An 18346-nucleotide genomic window follows, 5' to 3' on the forward strand; every position below is an offset into this window, starting at 1 on the left:
CCAACAACCATATAATTCTCATTGAAACAAGATTTTTACCCACCGCTGCTTGTCCGGGTGATGAAGAACCAACTGGGCAAAAACCCAAGTCCCTGATTCGAATCCCTTCGCAAGCAGTGAAAGCCTCAAGTGTTAGCCCATGTAAATTGGTGTGGATTGCATGGTAGGTCAACCGGAATTTTCACTAACCTAAGGACAGTGCTTCCTCGTCACAGGAAAAAACAAGGTTTTTTTTCTAACAAACAGCATTTCATGGCAATATCATTAGGAGTAGATTAAATATAAAGAAGAGCCAAATAAGCACTGGCAATAATAAGAACGAAGCACTAGCCCATAGTGATCCAGTTAATAATACCCCCAAGTCCTAAAAAGGAACTGCTCGTTCAGAATAATAAGACAGACACTCACAGAAAACCGCTTAAGCTAAAAGCCAAAAATCGAAGCAGAAGCCGATGAATCCTTTCATTCCCCCCACTCACTTTGCAGGCGCAGCGCCATGCTTGGCTTTGTTGTGCGCTTGAAGAGCATTGTCGGAGACAAAAGTCCTGGAGATGAATCCATCATAAACAGATGTGTAAGAATTCCAATCTCTTGTAACAGATTATGACTTCGTTTAGGATAGCTTTCTTATTGTTTTCTAAAGCAACTTTTTGGTACAAAAATTTCAAGTTTAAATAATTTTTATACTAAAAAAGTGTTTTAGGCTTCATTTGGGACGACTTTCTTCCTGCTTCATAAAGCAGCTTTAAGAAGCAGAAAGAAAATCGTCCCAAACGAAGCCTTAGAAAGCAAGAAGAAAATTGCCGCAAGAGAAGTCTATGACTTCGTTTGAGACAATTTTGTAATGTTTTATTTTTCAGATAACAACCATTATTTCTAATTGGCCATTATTTTCTCTAAGAAGATGCTTTCTATCATAATTTTAGAAGTTTATTTTTTCTATAAGAGTTTTATAAAGCGGTAAAAAAACTGTTCCAAACAAACAATAAAAAATCTGATATTATAATCATTTAATCAAATTTAAAAGAGATTTATTAGTTTATCATTCAAAATGTAAAGGTCAATATAAGATAAACTCTCAGAAATTTATGTATATGTGTAGATGCAGACCTGTTGCAGGATTTGCAAGCTGCGGTTCCGCCGGATTTTGGAGACTGCTGAGGCTTTCCACCAAGCTTAGACGGATGAGGAGTTGCAATGTGAACACTTTTCTTCCCATCACCACCACCACCTGTAGCAAGGTCTTAGTGAACACCAACGACTAAGGCTTCATTTTCGTTTTGGACGGTTTTTTTATTGCTACTTAAAACAGCTTTTTAATTTAAAAATTAAAATTTTCTTACTAAAAAGCTGCTTGAAAAAGCAGTAAGAAAGCTGTCCCAAAACCTAAAAAAATAAAACATAACAATTCGGGAGGACAACAGAACCTGTTTTCTGGGTTCCAGCAGGAGTAACGAGCTTAGCTTTCTTCTCAGGAACAGGTGTTTTTGAAGCGGAATCTGCTTTTCTCTTAATGATGTTTTCAACCTTCAGAAGTAGTGAACAGATTTTGTTGCAGTCATTGTGTGAAATCGAAGTATGAAAAAATGAACCTTGCGAGACGGAGTACCTTCTTCGGCGTACCCTCTTCGTCGGAGCTCTCATCATCCTCTTCGCTGGAGCCGTCGTCGCCGGGTGCCGCAAGCATTTCCTGCGAGAAAGTATTTTTATTCCATGACCAATTGCTCTGCTCTACAGTCAAGTAGAGCAGCAAATTGCAACAACCAGAATCATCACATATACCTTAGGCATCGTTTGGGACTGCTTTTTTACTATTTTTATAGTTTTTTTAGTACAAAAAAATTCTAGTTCTAAAAAATTTTATACTAAAAGGTTGTTTTAGAAAGAAGTAAGAAAGCCATCCCAAACAAAGCTTTTAATCTAATGAGCTGAATGGATCACAGGCAATTAAACAAGAATAAACAAAATAAAGCTCCACAAGCATGAAAAATGCAATGAAGCAAAATTAGTAGGAACAAAATTTTAAAGTGGCAGCAAACCTCATCATCATCAGATTCTTCTTCAGAATCATCATCTTCGTCGTCTTCGTCGTCATCACTATTATCCTCATCTTTGACTTCCACCTTATTTTTATCATCTTTAATGGGCTCTTTAATCTCCGCCTTAGACTTCAATTTAGCAGACGCATTATCAGCCTTTCCAGAAGCAACTTTAGCTGCGGTTGCCTTGCCAGCCACAATCTTAGAAGGATTCCCTAAAACTTAAAAAACAGATGAAAAGGAATCATAAGTACAACATTTACCAAAGAATACCAATAAATTTCAAAAAATTATTTCAATGGGCTAAACTTGCCAAAAATATATTTTATCATTTGAGATTTAAGAGAAAGATGTTGTGGGTAGATTCAGAAGACTTCTTGAACCCATGTTAGGTGCAACGTTAAACAGCGAGCATTTGCATAAAAAGGAGAGGAAATTGTAGAACATATGCCCAACGATTTTAAATTTGTAAACTATTATTTTTTTCTTTAATCGTAGCATGACCTGCGCTAATCAAAATTTAACTAAAAAAGAAATAAGTAGAATATGGAACCTTGAACAGTAGCAATTTACATATAAACCAAAAAAATAGAAAGCTAAGACGCTAATAATGACTACAAGATGAAACGTTAAACCGTATATAATATCCAGAAGCAGCAGACGTCATTGTATTTACAAACTCCGTACATCGTAATCAAAAAAAGATGCTGAACTAGTCAAGTTTATCCATATATCCTTTTCTAGGGGGCAGAGAGAGAGAGAGAGAGAAGGGGGAAAACAAAGGATATGTGAAGAGGAATACATGGAGACTTGTTTATTTTCCTTCATGATATGAGCGGAAAACCACTGTAATCTGCCTCTTCTTTGTTTTAAACAGCAAAATAGAACCTTATCATTTCACCGGAAAAAAAAAGTCCTTTTATTCTTACTGCAGTATCTGCAAAGTCTAAACAAAGTTCAACAATTTGATTTCTTCTTCGCTTTAATTTAGATGGGGGATTAAAAATAATCATAATTGTCAATAATTTACATAAAGAAATAAGACCATTGAAACATCAAAGAATACAAACTTCATATCCCTTCATAATCTAACATCCAAATTATGACTTCAACAACAAATAGTCTCACCCTAATTATGCACCAAAATGGCAAAAATGCGATTCTTCTAGCTAATGATGTTCATGATGGTACTAATTACCGGTTACTTGACCTATACACTCACGATGAACACTCATATGCCAATATTGGAGAATGCCACCATTGCTATATCCTTGGCATTGCCATCAGAGAAACAAGGGAGTATGCTTATCAATGTTCATCACAAAAATAATTGCTTTTTCTTTCATACCGTTCTTTCATTTTCAGAGAAGAGAGGTCAAGGTGCAACTTCTAATAATATTTTCCTTTGATATGACCAATCATTTAGCAATGAAACACAATTTAGAGAAATTAGTCTTTTTTTCCTTCTTTGTTTCTACAATAACATCAAGCCTTTATCCCACTACACAGGGGCAATAACATGAATCATTTTTCTCTGTTGTGTCCGTAGGGGTATTCAAACGAGTCAACAGTTTGGGTTCGAGCCCAACCCGAATTGATCCGGGTCCAAATGAGTTGACCCTAACCCGATTCAGTTTTGCAAACGGGTGGTCAAGTTTTCAAACCCGACCCACTACCCCAAACACGCTGTGCAGGCAGGCGAGCGAACTGTGGTCTGCAACGGGGTCTGAATTCTGGATGAGACTCGCGAGACAAGGGCAGGCGATCGATAGGCGGATCATGGTCTGTGGCGACAACTGGAGTTCGGTCCGAACAGGTCGAACGTAAGGCAAATGTGGCGGGTCTTGAGGCACAATCGAACGCGAGTCGGTGGGTGGACCGAACGTGAGGCAGAGGCACTGAGGCGAAGTGGTGAAAGCGGATGACTAGCCAGGCAGTGGTGCGGGCATGCAGGGCTAGGCCGGATCTAGCCATCAAGGTGCGGGATTGTTGGATTGGCGAACTTCGGCTTGCAAGTGGCCTACGGTAGCAAGCCAAGTAGCTAGCGACCGTCCAATGCAGTCACGCAAGGCGACAAGCGAGCGCGGAAGCTAGGTTTTCGGGTCAACTCGGGTTGGTTTTGGGTTTTCAGGTCAACTCGAACCCAACCTGGTTTTACAAACGGGTCAAAATTTTTCAAGTCGTGTTTGGGGCGGGTAAGATTTTGAGACCCATGTTTGTCCGATTAAGAGTCAAATTCTCATTTAAATGTAATTAAAAAATATCATAATATTTTCTAGCCAAATCTTCTAAGGTCTAACTCGACTTTCTTAACATAGGCCAAACCTAATACATCTACTCTCCTAACCGGGTCATCAAATAGCCGATTTTTATGTGACCAAACCATCCAAGTCGACTCTCACTAATCTTATCTACCATTAGAGCTACTCCAACCTTTTCACTTATATGCTTTGTTTTGCCTTTCGTCTCTAAGAGTAAAGCCACCATCCACCTGAGCATCCTTATCTTTGCAACACTTAATTTTATGCTTCACTTTTAATGGCCAACATTTTGCACCATAAAGCATTACAAGTTTCACCACCATCATATAGAATTTTCCCTTAAGTTGAGGGGTACTTTGGTATCACACAACAGGCCCAAAGTATCCCTCCACTTTAACCATCCAACTTGAATTCTACTAATAATATCAACATCTAGTTCACCATCACTCTAATATGTACTCTTATTAATGACTTGATGGTCCAAGGTCACTCATCCACCTGAGCATCCTCATCTTTGCAACACTTAATTTTATGCTTCACTTTTAATGGCCACCATTTTGCACCATAAAGCATTGCAAGTCCCACCACCATCTTATAGAATTTTCCCATAATTTTAAGTGCACTTTTTTATCACACAATAGGTCCGAAGCATTATTCCACTTCAACCATCTAACTTGAATTCTACTAATAATATAACCATATATTTCACCATCACTCTGGACAACAATAGACCCGTGATATCTAAAATGTTACTCTTATTAATGATTTTATCGACAAAGTCACAATCCCCCCACTAGATCAATTACTACTAAAATTACACTTCATGAATTCGGTTTTAGATATGATCAAATGAAAACATTTAGGCTCTAAGATTGACCTCCATAATTCAAGTTTACCTTCAACTCCATCTCAATTCTAATCAACAAGAAGAATATCATCAGCAAAAAGCATACACCAGAGTCCATCCTCTTGCAAATATCTAGAAAGAACATCCATAACTAAAGCAAAAAAAAAAGATATGGGCTTAAAGCTGATCCTTGATATAATCCAACTGAAATAGAAAAATACTTGATCAAATCACCTTGTGTTTGAACATAAGTAACAGCTCCTACATACATTCCTTAATGACTTAAGTATAAGCATTAGTAACAACTCCTACATACAACCCTTTATTTGCTTTTACAAATTTGAAAAAATCCTTTTTAGATGATTCTTGAGCATACTCCTTTTTATCTTAGTTCAAGTGCTTTATGGTCATCATGGTCGTTCTAACCAAACTGGGATTGATATTTAGGAACATGCATAATTCATTTTCATTTGAAAATAAAAACCTAAGATATATTTCATCAGTATTTGTACTTTTCCTAGAATTTAATCTCAAAGTATATGCTTGACATTAAGACTCTATGGAGCACTCTTGCATAGATTATTCTTAGTGTTGCCACAAATTGTCATTTCTTCTGCTCGATTAGCTAGATTAGGGGTAAGATCGTTCTTAGCCATTAATTAGCTTTCTTTCTCTTCTTGCTCGTCTTTTCACTTTCAAATACAAGAAATGGTTCTCACTTGTCTTTATGCCCCTCTTGTTTTGTACCATGCACAAATAATTGGCGCTTTGATATCAGCAAAGCTTCTCAGTGCAATGACAAAATCCCACAATAAGAGACTAAGATGGATATGAATAATATAAGAATTCTTTGGAGAGAAACATAGAGGTCTCAATGGGATGACTCTCCTCAATTTTGGATTTATTCTCACTATAAATTGCAAGTTTTGATGTTGATATTGAGTTCTCACAAAATAGTAATAAAGTGTAATGATCGCTATCTTTAGTTTGTAAATAGAAAAACAAAATCAACTTCTTCTTTTACGAGTATCATCTAAATTAAGATAGCACATAGTAGCAACAATTACAGGCAGTACTAGCAGCAAGCAACAACCACCAACAAGTCAGAAAACATCGAAGTATCTATCAAAAGCAAAGAGAAGAAGTTCAATCATGAGCTAAATGATCAAAAACCAAATGCTAAAAAGAGAAGCTTTGTGAGAAGAAATAATGAGGGAATGAGACTTTTGGGGAAAATATTTAATTGATTTTATTGCAATAATTAAGGACTTTAAAAAGGAAAATATAGCAAAGGATAGAATCTAATATATTCTTTAACTCCACAAAAGACGACCTTATCTATAATAATAAACTAAATAAACTCAAACTAAAAAATAATAATAGCAAGAGTTATCTTGATTGCAAATTAAAAGTAAATTTATCCAAAGAATAGTTTAATAGTCTAATTTATCTTCTGCTGAAATTAGGATGGGGAATTAAAAAGAATTAAAACTATTAAAATTTTATATGAAGAAATTAAGCATGGAAGGAAACAATTGTATGGTTATCCTGTGTTCATCTTGCTTAATTATGCATAGTATCTGAGATAAATTTTCATATCTTGTTATCATCTTGCATGGTTCTTGGATAAACCCTAAAGAAACCCTTTCTTAAAAACATTAAGAATCTTCAGCCTATTCATGCATAGGAAAACTTCCGGGTGAAGAGTTGGTTTCTTGCAAACTCTTAAGTTGGCACCTTGATTTCTTGCCAATAAAGCTTGGGTTCATAAAAATCTTGAATCAATTGGTATCATTATATGATTGTATGTGGTGCGAAGTTGATTCCAAATCATATTCGTTATTAACATGTATAATATGCATGTAATCATATACTTCTACATTCATAAGATATAGATAATAGTATTAAGGAAGCACTTAGTGTTTCATTTAAAAGAAATTCCAAGCACCTATCTCATTAAGAGAATCTAAACTTCACATTCTAAAAATATTAAAAAATTTGAATTTAAAATATATCAATCACCACTTTTCTTTCTATCATCCCATCTTTCTTATATTTAGCTAGCATATACTAACTAAAAGGATTTAAATTCACAGATTTAGTTTTTTAAAATACAAATTAACTAAATAAATGATATGACAGCCTTTTTGGCTCTCCATAGGATTGAATTTTTAATTTCATTTTCTTACATTTTTTAAATTTTAAGCCATGTTATATTATTTTATTTATTATTAGCATTAAGTTGCTTGAAATTAAGAAGAAATATATATTTGGACAATATCGTAAATGTGAATAAAATAAGCAATATGTATTTAGTGCTCGATTGCTTATGAACATTATTAATATTAGATATTAAAAATATTTTAGACATCCATCCATATTTTAATCTAAAAAAATGATTTATCTAATTCGCTAATTATATTATCAACTTAAAAACAAATCTGAACCATATTTTCATCAACTTTAATATTTTTTTAGAAAATCCCTGATAATATAATTACTAATCAGCTAAATGGATTTACAAATAATATTTTTTAGAAATTGTTTCAGGAGAATTTACATACATACCACATAATTCTTATGTATATATATCTAACACCTAAATCATTATATTTATTTATATAACACCCAAATAATTAAACCTCATCAAAAAAATATTAAGAACATAACTTTTCTAAAGTGAAATATACATTTTCATACATAAATTTTGATGTGATTTAGACTCTAAAGTATCATATAAATAATTATGAAAGTTTAAGCATTAAATATGTAGATATATAATTATGTTACAAGCAACATGTAAAACCCACAATTTTTCTCTATAATATAAATTATTTAAATTCAATATCATATCATCGATTATAATTTACATCATAAAAATTACATGTGAATTGAGGTTCAACAATTTTCATAATGATTTAATCATTCAACAACAACAACAAGCCTATATCTCACTATATGAGATCAACTACATGAATCTTTTTTTCTCCATTGTATCCTACAAAGAGTTAAATTCTCATTTAAATTTAATAAAAAATAACATTTTTAATACTTCATATACAAGTCTTTTTTTCTATCTCTACCTTTATTAACATAGGCCGAATTTAATACATCTATTCTCATAACCATGGTTTAAAAAGGCGTTTGAGGCAGTCTAAGGCGATGCCTCGATCAATTTTATTTTATTTTTAGTTCAGAAGAGTCTAGAGTGCTTATTAGATTTAGGGCTTCATCAGTTCGAAACATTTGTTCCAATCTTCACCCCCTTCAATAGCTCACAACAAAGGAAACGCTCTCTCAACTTCGTGTGCATTGCTTTAGCCTTGACTTCTTCGGCCTTACTTCGAGCTCTTCGTGACGAGGTAACAATCCATCTTCCCTTTCGAGCCCGTGTAGGCTTCAACAGCTTTGTGAGAAGCAATTACGAAATTTAAGATGTGCATTACTTACATGAGGCATTTATGTTGAAGTTATATCAGCTTAATTTATATTTGTTAAGGTTTAACAATTTCATCTTACTCCATTGCTTTTCTAGCTTAAGTCAAGCCAGAAGTATTCAGTTGGTCACCACAGATAATTTGTTTCCATAATTTTTAAGCATCGATGTATAAATTGCATTTGCTATAGCTTTCTTCTTTACGAATACATAACTTTTAGATACTAGGGCTCTTTAATTGCAATTGCATATTTTTGAATGAATTTCACCACGAATAATTCTTTTTAATTTGAATTGTATTTGCTATAGCTTTCACTTTTTTAAAATTTATATGATTGAATTGTCGTCATATCAAGAACTTTTTTAAAATTTATATGATCGAATCATATGGAGGCATCATTTAGATGGGCTAAAATTAGGTTGATGGAGGATAGAGTAATTTTTGTGAGTATTTATTTGAATATTGTATTCCAATAATATTTATCTTCAAATAAATTATTATATTTATAATTCACTTAATATTTTGTCATGTCATGAGTTATTTATACCAATTTAGTATTTTAATTTTTTTGTTTTGAGGCTTACACCTCAATTCGCCTCGCCTAACTAAGACAAAATGCCTCAATTCCTGATATTGTCTTATTAAACTTTGCTTCTAACAGGGTCATCGGAAGATCAATGTTTTATGTGACTAAACCATCTAAGGCGACTCTATAATATTATTTGCCATTGAAACTAATCCAACATTTTCACATATAAACTTGTTTCGCATTTTGTCTCTTAAGTGTAAAGCCACTCATCCACCTGAGCATCCTCATCTTTACAACACTTAATTTTATGCTTCTCTTTAGTGGTCAACATTTCATGTCATAAAGCATTGCTAGTCTCACCACCATCTTATAAAATTTTTCCTTAAGAGGCCCCATGGATTCCTCCTCTTCAACCATCCAACTTAAATTCTACTAATAATATCATCATCTATTTCACCATAACTTTGAACAATAGAAATGGGATACCTAAAACGTGCAATCTTTTAAATAACTTAACACCAATGTCACAATCTCATCACTAGATCTATAACTACTAAAATTACACTCAATGTATTCAGCTTTAGATCTACTCAAATGAAAACCTTTAAACTCTAATGTTGACTGCTATAATTCAAGTTTTCATCAACTCCCTCTCTAGTCTTTTGTACAATAAAAATATCAACAACAAAAAGTTTACACCAAGGTACATTATCTTGCAAATGTCTAGTACGAACATCCATGACTAAAGAAAATCAAATCACATATCAAAACCATTTTAAATTGTAGGGTCGCTCGTATATTTTACCAAACCTAATCATCCAAGCCAATTGAATGTCTCAACATTTTAAAACCATAATTATCTTATCATTCACTATTCATAATGAAAACTTTGATGCATCAAATTAATGAAAACCCCATCTTAAATATTCTTAAATCTATGCACGTCACAACCAACTAATAGAAAATAGGAAATTTAGCTTCCCACTTCTTTGAAGGACAACTAAAGTCTTTTAGATGTGATATCCTCAACTTCCATTTCTTAAAAAGAGAACCATCACTTCATCTATCAATACATTTTAATAGTACAAATTAGAGTTAGCAAAGTGCAGCATAGTACATGGTTTAAAAAATAGTTTGAGGCTCACGCCTCGAGGTGCACCTCGAACTGAGACGCACAATGGGTGACTCGAGACTTAAGCCTAGTTAGTGCCAGTGAGACTTACAACTTTTTTAAATGAGGCACACGCCGTGAGGCATGCCTCGTGGCTTAATGCCTAAAGACATTTTGAGTCAGCGCCTCATTATAGTTATGTTTTATAAATTTTTACTATATATTATTATTAATAATATATATTTATATACTTTATTCTATTATGCAAAGAGAAGGAACCAATTAACAATAGGTTGAATGGTTGTGTTATGTTTAATAAAAATTTGGAAGATAAATATTTCAAATTATAGAAGCAAATAAATGGTGATGAAGATATAGATTATTTGATTGTTAATGATATATTTTATAATGATGAATGAATAATAACAAAAAATAGTAAAAGATTTAAAATTGAAAATATAGGAATGTGTTTGATGATGAGAAGAAAGAAAATATCAATAATAATATTAAAATGATTCTAAATTGATAATAACTTCTACTTCACAAGCAATTAAAAAAATAGCAAAGTGCATGTCAAACTTTAAAAAAAAATATCAAATGGTGATTTAAATATGAATTACTTTGTTGTGTTATTAATACGTGATTTATTTTATATTACATTGAATCCAATGTTAATTAATATGTGTAGTTAAAAAAAATTATAATTGAAGAATGTTTAGAAGTTGACAATGAATTAGAATTCAATGATGATATAATTATTATATACGAGGGCTATTATAAAGAATATGAAAGTAAGAATGAATTTGTTGAGGATTCTAATCTTTATGAAGAATTTAATTTTTAAATGTGTGTTTACTTTGAATCTCATTTCAAATTTTCATTTTACAATAACATTTAATATTGAGAGTTATAACTTATATCTTTATAATGACAAATCAAATAAATATGTTGATGTTTTATTTTATTTTTATTATTTTTATGAAATATTTGTAAGTTTGTTTGTTTTATTTTTTTTGTTTTAAGGCTTATGCCTCGAAGCGTCTCGAGGCTTATGCCTCATCTTGCTGAGGCAAAACACCTCGATTCTCGATTTCGCTCTCTGCACCATTTGCTTGGTGTGATAAGTAAGCAAGGGTGAAAATAGCACAGTATTTCAACCATGCACGAGCAATAGTTACAACGCAAAGCACATATAATGCACACTAATTTATTCATTTATAATTCAAGATCTAAATTTAATATTTGTATTATTAATTATATTTATATTATTTTTTCACATTTAAAATTTATTCAATTAGTAGATCATTAAGAAGCAGTCAAGTCGAAGCACCTATCCTATCCTTCACATATCATGTCTCAACTTTGGCCCGAGTACATAGCATGCCCAATTCTCATCTAGTCTCTTACATATTCAATCTCGACTATAACTCAAGAACACCGCAAGCCTAACTCGCATTCTGTTCTTGCGTTTTTTTTACTCTCAAACTATCACAAGATGTTCAGCTTTACTCAAATCTAGGGCATCTCAATAATCCACACGTCATTCGTCTCTGTCGTTGGCCCATTCATCTCTATTCAACTCCCCTTGACTCTAAAATCATCAAAAGTCGAACCATACATCTCTATTTGTCTGCTTCAACTCGCAATTTCTATTTCTACAAAAAGAATGGACTTGACAAGGCTTTGAATAAGGTATTGGTTCTCCCCTTTGGCTTCAAATTTACTATTTATAAATTGCATTTTGGTGTTCAAAAAATTCTAGTGTATATGGTTTGGGATTTAATCTGTAATTTGATGTATTTTCTAATGTATGGGGATGTTGAAGAGGTTTCAAATTATTTAGTTTAATGGCTTTTGTATTTTGGTATTTCCAATTTCTATTAATATTACATACTCAAAAGAATCTCTAATTTAATCCAAACTACAAAGAAATATCCTGCATTAAAAAAGGCAATCTTTGCAAAAGGTGATAACAATTGAGTGATGTGTATTTTATGGCAAAATGATAAAGATAAGAATTACTCATCACAAACAATAATTTGTTGTGGCCTTTATAAATGCTAAGGCTTGTACTAATTCCCTTAATATGCTCAAGTTGAAATTCATGATTTTTTAAAGAAGAAGAAAGAGATAAAAGGCCAATTTAATAAATAATCAACTATTATTTGAAGAAGAAGAAAGTTAGAAGACAAAATTAATAAAATACCACATGTTCATATTAAAGAAAGTGATGATTTTGATACGAGGATGATGATGTTTTACAACAAAATCAAATGCATCTAGCCAAAGTTCAATGGCCTCTATACTTAAAAAATTAGGGGCTAAATGATTGTTTGATATCTTTTTACTCAAGATCCAATTAATGTGGTAAAGAAAAGAATACATAAAATGTAGAATGAAATGGATGTTGCTAGGAAGGAGATGAGGGGAGTAACAATCCAAGTAGACGATGCTGACATCCCCTTCAATGTTATTAACTATGACAACTTCCTCGTCACAGTAAAGACATTTGGACAATTTGGTCCTAAGATGAAACCAACTACTATCATGCAGTGAGATTTCCTTATCTGAAGAAAGAGGTGAAAAACACATAGCAACTATTCCAACAACATAAAGAAGATTATTTTAGATATGTTTGCTCTCTTATGGTTGATGGTTGGACATCCCATACAACAACAACAACAACATCAAGCCTTTATCCCACTACGTGGGGTCGGCTACATGAATCTTTTTTCTCCATTATGTCCTGTTAAGAGTCAAATTCTCATTTAAATCTAATAAAGAAAAGTCATTTCTAATATTTTCAAACCAAGTCTCTTTAGATCTACCTCTACCTTTCTTAACATAGATCAAACCTAATACATCTACTCTCCTAACAGGGTCATCGAAAGATCGATGTTTTATATGACCTAATCATCTAAGGCGACTCTCTCTAATCTTATTTGTCACTGGAACTATTCCAACCTTTTACCGGATATGCTCGTTTCGTATCATGTTTCTAATAGTAAGTCCACTCATCCACCTGAGCATCCTCATCTCAACAACACTTAATATGGTTAGACATCTATAATTAAAAAAAAAAAAGATTTTTTTTGAATTGTCCAAAAAAATTACATTCATATAATCAGTTAATGCAAGTTCTTATTTGAATAATACAACGAAGATGTTTGAATTGTCAAATTATTGAAAAGTCTACTGAGTAGATTGGACCGCCTTGTGCCATTTAAGTGGTCACTAATAATGCTTCTGAGAATGTTCTTCCAGGTTAGTGACTCAAAACAAACTTCTATTTCATTTAAGTTACATTTTTTTAGAGAAGGTAAGTAATTTATTGTTAAATGATTTTTAATATTATTGTAGGGGAACTATCGATGGATAAATATATACATTTATATTAGACAATTAAACTCATTAAAATGTTTATTATTTGGATTTAATAATAGAAGATATCCTCAAGGTTTAAAATTATGCAATATGGTAATATGTTCAAGGATGACATATTAACTTTCTATTTAAACTATAGAGTAAGAATTTGGTATACATATGAAACAAAAAAATTGTACAAGACATAAAATGACAAGTGATAAATAACATAAAATAGAAGTGAAATCCAAATATTATAAGAGCAAAATAGCATAAAAATATCATAAAACATAAAGTTCAAATCCAAATTCCTTCATTTTTAGTTACCTACTCATCCACATTTTAATTCCTAAGGAAAGCTAAAATAGTTGACAGCAACTCAGAAATCACATCCACTATCATCACTGAAGGGGTTTTTATTTGAGTCATCATCATATTAAATTGGCCGTTCTCATGCCTCATCCTGTGAAGTCCAGTGCCTCCCAAACTACTTATTTATTTCAGTCATCATCCTCTTTCATAAATATTTGTCATCAACATAAGATGAGAGCAGTACTTCAAAATTTTTAGAGGTGGTGGTGGTGTGCTTCTTTCAATTGATCCCCAACGGTGGTGTTGGTGGCTGCAGCGGAGGCGATGGGTTGGAGGTCAATGCAGTCAAGCGGAAGCTATTGCGGCTCGAGAGTGCATGAAGGCGTTATTTGTTCGGAGCTTTAGTTTAAATTTTTGTAAGTTTTAAAAATATATAATTATGGTGAGGCGTTTGTTCACGCAAGCGCAACAAGCCACGCTTAGCCAAACTGAGGTGCATGCCTCGTAAAAAAAAGCTCAAGGAGTTTTTCATCAAAATTGCGTTGAGGCGAGATTCAAGGTGAGGCTCATATTGCGCAATTCTAAACAATGGATATCCTTGACATTCAAAGACTAAGGCGATGCTTTGAGAAGGCAGTGACAATAAATAATTTCATTCATTCATGACCATAATTGCTTGACTAAATGATGAGATGTATAACTAGATAAGTCAGACAAAAATAATGTTGATACTACCTTCTAGACATTATAATGTTTTTATTTGCAACTAATGAATTTTGAATAAAATGTTTTTACATAATGATTTCATGTTGGATCCTTATTCAAAGGAAGTTAAGGCAAAGCAAGCACAACAAACTATTTGGAATCAATCTATTTGGAATATTGTGGTACATGCACTCAAAGTATGCAACCCTTTGATGAAGGTCCTTAGATTGGTTGATGAAGAAAAAAAATCCTCTAATGGTTGTATGAAGTAATGTATTTGGCAAAAAAAAAGCAAGTGATATTTTAACAATAATGCTAAGTACGAGCAAATTTATGAAATTATTAATAAAGTTCAGAAGTGCAACTCCAACGACTTTTGCATGCATCTACACATCTCTTAAATCCCAAATACTTTTTGGGTAACCTTGATGTTGAAAAGATAAAGAAACATTCAATGGATTATTATCATAGAATATTGTTATACAAGCTATTGGTGTTTATGCATTGAAAAATTAGGTAATAATATTAATAAAGAAGATACAATTTGCAATTAGTTGAGTGGATATATTAAGGGTGAAGGACTTTTTTATATTCCTCTAACCCTAAGACAAAGGACCACTCAAGCATCCAAAAAGTATAATTTTAGATAAAAATTATGGTTAGTATTAAATAATATTTTGACACTTAAATAATAAAGGTTAAATCATTCTAGCTAATGGGATGTTAGCATGTGCTCAAGGTGCTCTACATTTAAAAAGTTTTGGGATTAAGGTGTTAAGCCTAACTCATAGTTCATTTGGACGTAAACACAATTGAAATATATTTAGCATGAAAGAAAAAAAATAAAATTGTGTATTGATTTTTATCATGAAACTTTATAATTTAGTAATTTTAATAATTTTTAACTAACTTTATAGCAAAAGAAGCAGGATAGATCATAGTAGTCTCAAAGAATTAATTTATGTAAAATAAAATAGGGCCTTAATTCATAGATACAAACATCGTAAAATTCGTGACCATATCTCTTTAAAAGATATAAATGACATTAATGAGTCAGATCAAGATAATGACCTGGTTATGGATGATAAAGATTTAACATAGAATATTGTTACAAAAGCCATTGGTGTTTATGGAAAAAGTTAATAATATGTGAGAGCTATCAACAAACAAAAGAAAGGGAATCTTTATCTAAGCTTAACATTATTGTAATTTAACATGAAGATGATGAGTAAAATGAAGAAGATTATGATTTTGGATAAGATGATATTGATGAAGAAAATAAAGCTTTTGACTTATGATGATGATGATAATTCTAAAGAAGACTAATTTAATCTCATACAAAAGAAATATTAAACTAACAAAAACAATTGTAATATTTTGAATTTTATAAGGTTGAAGTGTTGAGCACTTAAACTTAAGCATCACTTTTATTGTTTTTATTATCATAATAGTTTATTTCTAAATTTAGTAATTTTTAATGTTTATCTACATTTTTATTCACAATTTTTTAATATTTTAAGCCATGTTTAAAATAGTGCATAGAAAACTGCGCGCAATGCACTATGGTTCCATGGGGACCTTTGAGTTATGGCGTATCATTCACCATTGAAAATTATGCCTCTAACTTATAGGAAACCAAATAGATACTTGAAGCACATATGAAACATGTTATTTTGATCATTTGCATTTTGCACTTTGATGATGGGTGTGCTCGTTGTGCGCTATAATTTATAACACACACTATTTTGTATTATTGACATGTATGATAAAATAGATGCAAAACATAGAATGCTGATGTTAGAACAAGCTATTACTAACAAATACAAAAAACATCAATTGCACATACCGTTTGCTTGCTTTTCAACTGGAAGATCCTGTTCAGACTCAGAATCTGAACAAAAAAATAAATTAGTTAATGACAATCCCAAATAGATAAACTCCACGGGCAATATAACATTTTAAAATTAAAATATCTTACCAGAAAAATCATCTTCGGATGTGATGCAAATGATAATAGAGTCAAAGGAAAATATTAGATAAAAATTTAATGTTTCATGAAAAACCTGAGGCAATCCTTGTTAATTAATGTTAAAACAATAATGGACGAAAAGGATATTCATAGCCCTGATAAATGCTCCTATAACCAACAAAGAATACACTGGTATTCTTGGAACCATGTGATAACTCGAATTCCTTCTCAAAGACAAGGTCATACTGAATTTGAGCACACTTCTCTGTAGAAAGGGTTCCAAGAACTAGTTTTTGGTTGTTGACATTGACAAAAATTGGGACATTTTCACTCCCCTTTTCCTTCTTACTTTCCCCAAGAGAAGCCTGCATGATAACAGCAAAGAGATACTAAAACAACCGCTTAAAACTCCCATAAGTGAAGCAAAAGTCACATCAAGAGAAACCTGTGAAAGATGCAAAACTCTGTCAACCCCTGGCTCACATTTAACAGCTTGTCCAGGTTTAACTTCAATACCTGAAACCAAAACAATAAATCTGGACTAAGAAATAATCATGTCCACTAATTATGCCATAAGGCCTCAACCAATAAATAATTCAACAAGTTTCAGAAAGCAATCAGCACACTTAAGAATTCTTCCGTAATGTAACATACTTCAAAAAATCCCATCAAAATCATATCAATCTCGCAACTATCAGATAAAACCCAAATAATCTTACGAGCAACTATGAATGAAGGATAAAGCCAAAAGAATTACAGCTAAAGCTTGAAAAAATAGAACAACGAGAAAATCATTAAAAGAACAACAATGATCTTTTTTAATCAACAAATGCGCTGTACTTATTCTCAGTAATTAAAACACAAAAACGTCGCTCATAAAACTTGCTTTGTGGCGAAACAACTGGCAGACAGGTGCAGAAATAAGGAAAACCTAGCCCGCCCAGATTAACAAAAGGAAATGGACGCAATGAAGAGAATGAACACCGCAGAATTACCCCAGAACTCCATTAGAGCAGAGATTATTCGAGAGATGAATGAATGGATGACAGAAATTGCAATTGAGACGAGAAAGCAGCAGTGGCGACGGCAACTACGAGCGCGAAGCCGATAAAGGTGAAAGAGGTTTAGGGTTTCGGAGGTTTGAGGGCCTTTTAAAGGAGAAGCAGCGTAAGACAACTATCACAGTATTATCACTGGCGATCGGCAAGATCCACCGTCCGTTTACCGTCTAATATTGGTCACCGCTCGGAAATCTGACTCTAATCCTATAGGAAAATTTTGAGTTTGGGTTCAGGTTGACCCGAAAATTTGATTTTGACCCGGCATCCAGCCAGGCTTAACTACGAAGAAGCGCACGGAAGGGAGAAAGTTTCCTTCATATCGAGCGAACTCCCATCATTGCTTCCGACTATTTTTGTAACTTCCAATTCTAATTGGATGGGAACGTTGTCGAAGGAGAGAATTATGTGGGTCAAGTTCGGGTTGAGCAGAACCCGAAGCGGGTCATGTTTGGGTCTGGAAAATCAACCCGTTTAAAAAAAATGGATCGAGTTTGGGTTGACTTGAATAGTGCTGAGTTAGTTCCAGATTGGATCCGAATCCAACCCATGACCCGATTTTGATAACCCTACTTAACATCATCATTTTTTTTAAAGAAAATTTTTATTAAAAAAAAATAATTTTATAAAATAATAAAAAATCATCTCAAAAGACTTCCTTTAGTGGTGAGATTGATAATTAATTAATTAATTAATTCGAATTTAGGAATTTGAA

The 18346-nt window shown here is 32.6% G+C and overlaps 1 protein-coding gene across 3 annotated transcripts; it reads right to left on the reverse strand.

Moving 5' to 3' along the window:
• Window positions 1-236: 236 nt before the first annotated feature.
• Window positions 237-17736, reverse strand: LOC110103037 (histone deacetylase HDT1). Of its 3 annotated transcripts, none has more exons than XM_028693060.1 (10): window positions 17569-17736; window positions 17019-17089; window positions 16721-16938; window positions 16583-16602; window positions 16451-16495; window positions 2040-2254; window positions 1610-1690; window positions 1428-1527; window positions 1111-1231; window positions 237-545 (listed from the first exon to the last, which is right to left on the reverse strand). In XM_028693060.1, exons 1-10 carry the CDS (start codon window positions 17579-17581, stop codon window positions 476-478), a joined length of 954 nt encoding a protein of 317 aa, XP_028548893.1. In that variant the 5' UTR covers window positions 17582-17736; the 3' UTR covers window positions 237-475. The 3 variants fall into 3 exon arrangements, with proteins under 3 accessions (XP_028548893.1, XP_028548892.1, XP_020687240.1); XM_028693059.1 differs by having other exon boundaries at window positions 2040-2260; XM_020831581.2 differs by having other exon boundaries at window positions 1111-1228; window positions 2040-2260; window positions 17569-17735.
• Window positions 17737-18346: the final 610 nt, after the last annotated feature.

This window comes from Dendrobium catenatum, unplaced genomic scaffold, assembly GCF_001605985.2.
Source record: "Dendrobium catenatum unplaced genomic scaffold, ASM160598v2 fragScaff_scaffold_223, whole genome shotgun sequence".
Lineage (NCBI taxonomy): Eukaryota > Viridiplantae > Streptophyta > Magnoliopsida > Asparagales > Orchidaceae > Dendrobium > Dendrobium catenatum.

Excerpts from the sequence above, each read along its gene's own strand:
- LOC110103037 (XM_028693059.1), bottom strand. Across the intron at positions 1,691-2,039 it reads AAGAATCTGATGATGATGAG|GAAATGCTTGCGGCACCCGG; the intron begins GTTTGCTGCCAC and ends ACTTTCTCGCAG. Across the intron at positions 546-1,110 it reads GCTTGCAAATCCTGCAACAG|GACTTTTGTCTCCGACAATG; the intron begins GTCTGCATCTAC and ends ATTCATCTCCAG.